General features: G+C 36.0%; 1 protein-coding gene across 2 annotated transcripts in view; it reads right to left on the reverse strand.

Annotated features, from left to right (window-relative positions):
* The window catches only part of LOC137658797 (patj homolog), a 673578-nt gene that overhangs the window by 35191 nt on the left and 630887 nt on the right, over nucleotides 1-7500 (reverse strand). For both annotated transcript variants that reach the window (XM_068393846.1, XM_068393845.1), the window contains exon 8: nucleotides 1137-1325. In XM_068393846.1, the coding sequence (XP_068249947.1) occupies nucleotides 1137-1325 (189 nt within the window). The remainder of the gene's footprint in view (nucleotides 1-1136; nucleotides 1326-7500) is intronic.

Below are 7500 nucleotides of genomic sequence, written 5' to 3' on the forward strand. Positions count from 1 at the left end.
CTTTTTAAGATGACTGGTCATCTAAAATTTTCGTTTATTTATGACTGTGCAACTTGTCTAGATACCGAGTAAGTCATCATCATCAGGACGAACGCCTCCACTTGCATCTGTTTATGGTCTTTCTATGCCAGTGTACATTTGCAAACATTCTCAGTTCGTCAATCCATCGTCTTCTCTTCCTTCTTCCCCTGCTTCTTTTGTAATCTCTAGGGACCCATTCTGTTATTCCTAATGTCTATCTATTATCTGTACCCCCTTTTAAATCGAGCATTGCATGGAGATTGTGAACCGTAGAGTCAACCGTTTTTCCTTGATGGCAGACTCGGTAATTATTTCTCGCCAGCCATAGCACAGGTGATGATTTTTATATGAAATTTGAACAAGTCAAAAATGCTTATATGTCTTTTTCTCTCTGATACAAGGTCATGCAAAGTATATGACCTTGATTTGTTTAAATTAGGCCATCACTGACATTTCGACAAAGGTCAGACGGCCAAGCACCCAATTTCTTTTTATTGACGAAGTGGCCTCTAACAATACAAAAATAAAAGTTAATGCAGGTTCCATGACTGTGCAATATGGAGGGGCAAATGAACTTATAAATCAACTTTCTATTTGGTACCAATAACTTTAGCGGCTGTAAAGCTAAAAAAATTATAATATAAACCAATAATTTTTTTTATAACAATTCTCACAAAGATTGTGCTTTACTTAACCAATCTTATTTTCCTAAAGAAAAATTTTCTTTTTTTTTCTTTTAAAAAATGAATATAAAAAAATATATAGATAAAGGAAAATATAAAGCTAAAAAAATTATAAAGAGTTTTTTATAACAATTCTCACTAAGATTGTGCTTTACTTAAGCAATCTTATTTTCCTATGGAAGAATTTTCTCCTTTTTCTTTTCTTTTATAAAAAAAATCTGAAAAACATAGATAAAGGAAAATATAAAGCTAAATAAAGTCATAATAGTTTTTTTTTTATAACAATTCTCACTAAGATTGTGCTTTACTTAACCAATCGTATTTTCCCATGGAAGAATTTTCTTTTTTTTTCTTTTATAAAAAAAAAATCTGAAAAATATATGGAAAAAAGTTATAAATAACGAAGCTTTAAAAAACGAATTGAATACTCACAGGAGCTCTGGGTGGATTTGGCGTAGTGGGCGTGGTCTTCAGCTCTGAATTGGCGATGGCCTGCTGCAGCTGTTCGTATTTGGGGCCTCGGAGGTAGCGGGCCAGACGGAGCCTCACCACCTGACCTGTGGCCCGGAGGACGTCCACCGCAGCATGGTTGCTCAGGCCGGAGAGGCTCTGCCCGTCGACCTGTGGAAGAGGCGAATAGGATACTTTGAGATATGGAAGATAATGAAATCTAGGAAATAAAGATAATTTGAGATGAGGAACATATTAAAATCTTGAAAACTAAGATAATTTGAGATATTGTAAGCTTGAAAACAAAGATAATTTGAGATAGGGAAGGTAATGGAATCTTGTAAACAAGGATAATTTGAGATGAAGATAATGAAATCTTGGAAATAAAGAAAATTTGAGATAGGGAAGATAATGGAATCTTGAAAACAAAGATAATTTGAGAAAAGGAAGATAATGGAATCTTAAAAATAAATTAAGATATTAGACAACTGCTGGACAGAATGTTGCAAATGAAATAAGGACAAATAAAATTTGTAGAGGTATGGGTCCAACCAGGAAACAAGGATACCTTGAGATAAGGAAGATATTAAAATCTTGAAAATAAAGATAGTTTGAGGTAAAGAAGATGAAATATTGATTATAAAGATATTTTGAATTAAGGAAGATAAAATTTTGAAAAATATGGTTGAAGTTAAGGAAGGTATTAAAAACTTGAAAATTTTGAAAAATATGGTTGAAGTTAAGGAAGGTATTAAAAACTTGAAAATAAAGATACTTTCAGTTAAGGAAGATTATAAAATCTTGAAAATTAAAATATTTTGAGTTAAGGAGGATAATGATATATTGAAAATAAAGATAATTTGAGTTAAGGAATATAATCAAATCTTGAAAATAGATAATTTGTTTTAAGGAAGATGATAAAATCTTGAAAATAGAGATAGAGTTAAGGAAGAGAATAAAATCGTGAAAACAAAGAAAGTTTGAGTTAAGGAGAGAGATAATGTAACCTTGCAAATAAAATGAGAGATTAGACAACCGGTGGACCGATTGTTGTTGACAAAATAAGGAAAGTAATAAAATGTGTACTGTTGTGGGTCCAAAGATACAAGGAAACAAAGATAGTCTGAGATAAGGAGAGAGATAATATAACCTTGAGAATAAAATGAGATCAGGTGAGATATAATAATTTTTTACCTTGCAAATAAAATTACATATTAGACAACTGCTGGGCAGAATCTTATAAAGTAAGAACAGTAATAAAATGCGTACAGATGTGGGTACATAAGAAGAGATATAATAAAATATTGCAAATAAAATAAGATTTTACACAACTGCTCGACCAATTTGCACTTATGCAGAACCACCCAAATAGGGTTGCACATCAAAGTTACATTGGTCTTTGGCCTGTATATATAGAAAAAAAACAAGAAATATGACAAAAATATAAAATATAATTGCACATATAAGGACATTAATCAAATTTTTACTTATGCAAGACCAGGGTTATTTATACAAGTTACATACCCATCATAAAAAAAAACACATACACACACACACACACGAACGAAAACAAAAAAATTAACAAAAAGAACAAATAAAACAAGAAAAATAATGAAAATCATAATAAGCAGGACTTCCACGTGGTTAGACTGCCCGTGGACCTGTTGGCATGGAAACGCTGGCTCAGAGAATACTTTCAACGAAGGTTATAACAGCAAACAAAACATAAATAGAAATCAGACAATAACATAATAAAGGGGCACGAAGAAAACTAAGATAAAAAGCTTAATCCGGAACGAAAGAGGAAATGGGGAAAATGAAAAGCCGAAATGATTAGCGAGAAACGAAGAAAAAAAAGGTAATTAAAAAGACATAGTGATGACGATATCACTGACGACAACAACACGTATAATCAATAAGTACTTTTTCCTTTCCCTCGAGGCATAATCAGTTGCATCCCATCCGGAATAAATTTATACACATGCCACAAAAAGCAACAACAACAAATACAACTGTTTCTAGTCCACTACAGGACAGAGGCCTCAGACATGTCCATACTCATGTCTGAGGTTTGGCCATTTTCATCACCACGCTGACCACTTCGAATTGGTGCTGGTGGGAGACTTTTGTCTGATCGCTTACAGCAAACCAATCTTGTATGGGTGGCCCCGACTAGTATAGTTTTGTTGATCATAGCGATATACAGAGAGAGAGAGAGAGAGAGAGAGAGAGAGAGAGAGAGAGAGAGAGAGAGAGAGAGAGAGAGACGGGCCTCTTCTATAATGGCTCAATATGAATTTAATTTACTATAAACTAATTATTAACCTTTCTTGTGATATGTTTTACCGTTTGGCTATAATCCCCTCCAAGCAACAACTCAAATTTTACGAGAGAGAGAGAGAGAGAGAGAGAGAGAGAGAGAGAGAGAGAGAGAGAGAGAGAGATGGGCCTCTTCTATAATGGCTCAATATGAATTTCATTTTCTATAAACTAACCTTTCTTGTGGTATGTTTTACCGTCTGGCTATAATCCCTCCAAGTAACAACTCAAATTTTACGAGAGAGAGAGAGAGAGAGAGAGAGAGAGAGAGAGAGAGAGAGAGAGAGAGAGAGAGAAAGAGAGAGAGTACAATGAATTAATGAGGATCTCATTATTATAATTTTCCCCATTCTCACTGACAAATCGTAATGGTGTGGTTCCAAACATTAATTCGTTTATTTCTTCGTGCATTTGTTATTCTTATTCATTTTCTCTAATTATGTACACACCGCGCACGCGCAAACACTCTCCAAATGACGGGCGTAAAGTATTTCATAAATTCTATATGTAAGTAATACGGGTATTAGAGATGGAATAAGCCTCTAGCCTTCGTTTTCACTGGCAGCGGCAACCCTCCACAATCGGCTGAGTGTCAGGTACAGAACAGTTCAACAGTATCGCAACAAAGACAAACTAATAATAATAATAATAATAATAATAATATTCCTATGGCACGCTTTTCTAGCTTGTTTATATTCCTCTTCTTATTTTTGAAGTTTTCATAGTTATATATAATAAATCTAAATTATTGCTGCTAATGTTCTTAAAATATTTAATTTTAATTGGTCTTTAATTCTCAAAGTTTATTTCCTTGTTTCCTTTCCTCACTCGAGTATCTTTCCTTGCTGGAGCCCTTGGGCTTATAGCATCTTGCTTTCCCAACTAGGATTGTAGCTTAGCAAGTAATAACAAAAGTAATGGATAAAAATGGACGAATGAAATAAAACCTACAAAATAAAATTGTATTTTACCTTTCGGCATTTTTTTCTACATCTACACGAAGAACAAAAATATCTATCCGTCAAAAGCAGCCTCACGGACATTCCGAACACGTCCAAATCTCGTTGCGAAAAACGCGCAGTTGCCAAAGCACAATATGTTTTTACAAAGAATTATTATTCAAAATACAGAATGAGCCTAAAAACCCACTATGCTTATAAATATACTACCACACGCAAGTTGACATCAATAAATAAATGAAATAAACACATAGAATAACAGTTAAAAAAAAAAAAAGGCAAAAATTCTTTAAAAAAAGGAAATGCTGCATAACGCAGTTGCCAGACATCGTCAGCGAATGAATAAACTAAATTACGAGAAAGCCCACCGAGAAACACCTTGTTTTTTAGTGCTTGGAGCTGTGTGTGTGTGTGTGTGTGTGTGTGTGTGTGTGTGTGTGTGTGTGTGAATGTCGAACATAGCTTGGATTATACCTGCTTTTTTTTTTTTTTTTTTTTGGCGTTTCAATTAGTTTTATATGTATGTCGGATTGACTGAAAATTATGGTAGAAGCTTACGGGCTTCAAGAATGCAAAAACCACTGTCTTGCCGGATGGCCCCGCCAACCTATAACAACAACAACAACCAAAACAACTACAACAACAACAACAACAACAGGTGAAAACCAAGAGAAGAATGCAACAGATGGCGGCAGAGCAACGTATTTCAGGATTACTTTATAGCATATCTTTCTAGAATTTTTCATTTCATCAGAACAAATAATACTTCCTGATAATTTCCAAATAACTCTTTCTTCTTGAATTCTATAATCTTATCTCTCGACAAAAAAAGATTATCATATCTAGGTAAGCATTAAATAATATGGTTGGGGGAACACCGTAGAGTGTATTCTATATACTGTCCGATAATTTACTAGTACGAATTAAACGGAAATAAATGAACGAGTATCAATAATTTCAAGTGATATTCTTACCTATAACGAATAGAAAAGAACAGAAATTAAAACAATATCATCAATGCTTTATATCAACCACTCCGAAATGATGGAAAATATTCCATAAGTATTAAACTCCTGTTAAAAAAGTACAACGGAAGCAAACGTATTTTGAAAACTTCATTTCCTTCAGAGAGAGAGAGAGAGAGAGAGAGAGAGAGAGAGAGAGAGAGAGAGAGAGGGGGGGGGGGAATACGAAAAGATAGTGTGCCCAGTGTATCCTCAAGCAAAGGCACTCTACCCGAAGACAGTGGAAGACCAAGGTACAGAGACTATGGCACTACACAAGACTAGAGAACAATGGTTTGATTTTGGAGTGTCCTTCTCCCCAGAAGACCTGCTTACCATAGCTAAGTCTCTCTTCTACCCTTACCAAGTGGAAAGTAGCTACTGAACAATTACAGTACAGTAGTTAACCGCTTGAATAAATAATTGTTTGGTTAAGTTAGTGTTGGCAGGTGTATGAGGCCAAAGGAGAATATAGAATAGGCCATACTATTCGGTGCATGAGAAGGCAAGGGGAAAATGAGCCGTAACCAGAGAGAGGGATCTAATGCAATACTATCTGCCCAGTCTAAGAACCCAATAACTCTCAGGCTGTAGTATCTCAACGGGTGGGTGGTGCTCTAGCCAACCTACTACTTATTGTTGTCCGAAGTATGAGAAAAGAGGAGCATGTGTATGTTCAAGCATAATCACCCCGACCCTCTCTTATAATACAAATTTCACTGAAAAACCAAAAGCCAGAGATTTTCCCGCAAAAGCGTCATCGTATAACTGACTCCTGTATTTCGAGCGACGGTTAGACGAGAGGTATAATAAATACAAGTCCCATAACCGAGTGAAATATTGCGGTGAATTATTTACCGCCTGGAACGACGACGTTTCCAGACCTCAATAATTCAGAAAGGTCATTTTATGAAGCATTCATATTTTCATGATGTATTTACAGATAAGCGGTGGGAAAAGGCAGAGATCGGTCGGTTTATATATTGGATTTGATAAGGAAAACTATTCTCTCTCTCTCTCTCTCTCTCTCTCTCTCTCTCTCTCTCTCTCTCTCTCTCTCTCTCTCTCTCTCTCCCTTACCATCCCACACACAAACAAAAAAACACAAACACACACACACACACACACACACATATATATATATATATATATATATATATATATATATATATATATATATATATATATACATATATATATATATATATATATATATATACACATCAACAACAAATGTACACATACACACACACATATTCCAGTACAAGGCAAGAGAGGTGAAAGTCCAATTCGAATACAAGGCAAAAGAGTTCAAATTCCAATCCTGCACAAGGCAAGGTAGGTCAGTCACATTCCAGTAAAAGGCAAAAGAGGTCAAATTCCCATTCAAGTACAAGGCAAGAGAGGTCACAGTCCCATTCCAGTATAAAGCAATAGAGGTCATAGTCCCATTCCGGTACAAGGTAAGAGAGGTCACATTCCCATTCCAGTACAAGGCAAGAGAGGTCACATTCCCATTCCATTCCAGTATAAGGTAAGAGAGGTCACAGTCCCATTCCAGTACAAGGCAAGAGAGGTCACATTTCCATTCCAGTACAAGACAGGAGAGGTCACATTCCCATTCCAGTACAAGGCAAGAGAGGTCACATTCCCATTCCAGTACAAGGCAAGAGAGGTCACATTCCCATTTTAGTACAAGGCAGGAGCGGTGACATTCCCATTCCAGTACAAGGCAAGAGGGGTCACATTCCCATTCCAGTACAAGGTAGTAGAGGTCACAGTCCCATTCCAGTACAAGGCAAGAGAGGTCACATTCCCATTCCAGTACAAGGCAGGAGAGGTCACAGTCTCATTCCAGTACAAGGCAAGAGAGGTCACATTCCCATTCCAGTACAAGCCAAGAGAGGTCAGAGTCCCATTCCAGTACAAGGCAGGAGCGGTCACATTCCCATTCCAGTACAAGGTAAGAGAGGTCACATTCCCATTCCAGTACAAGGTAAGAGAGGTCACATTTTCATTCCAGTACACGGCAAGAGAGGTCACAGTCCCATTCCAGTACAAAGA

The sequence above is a fragment of the Palaemon carinicauda genome, chromosome 19, assembly GCF_036898095.1.
Source record: "Palaemon carinicauda isolate YSFRI2023 chromosome 19, ASM3689809v2, whole genome shotgun sequence".
Classification (NCBI taxonomy): domain Eukaryota; kingdom Metazoa; phylum Arthropoda; class Malacostraca; order Decapoda; family Palaemonidae; genus Palaemon; species Palaemon carinicauda.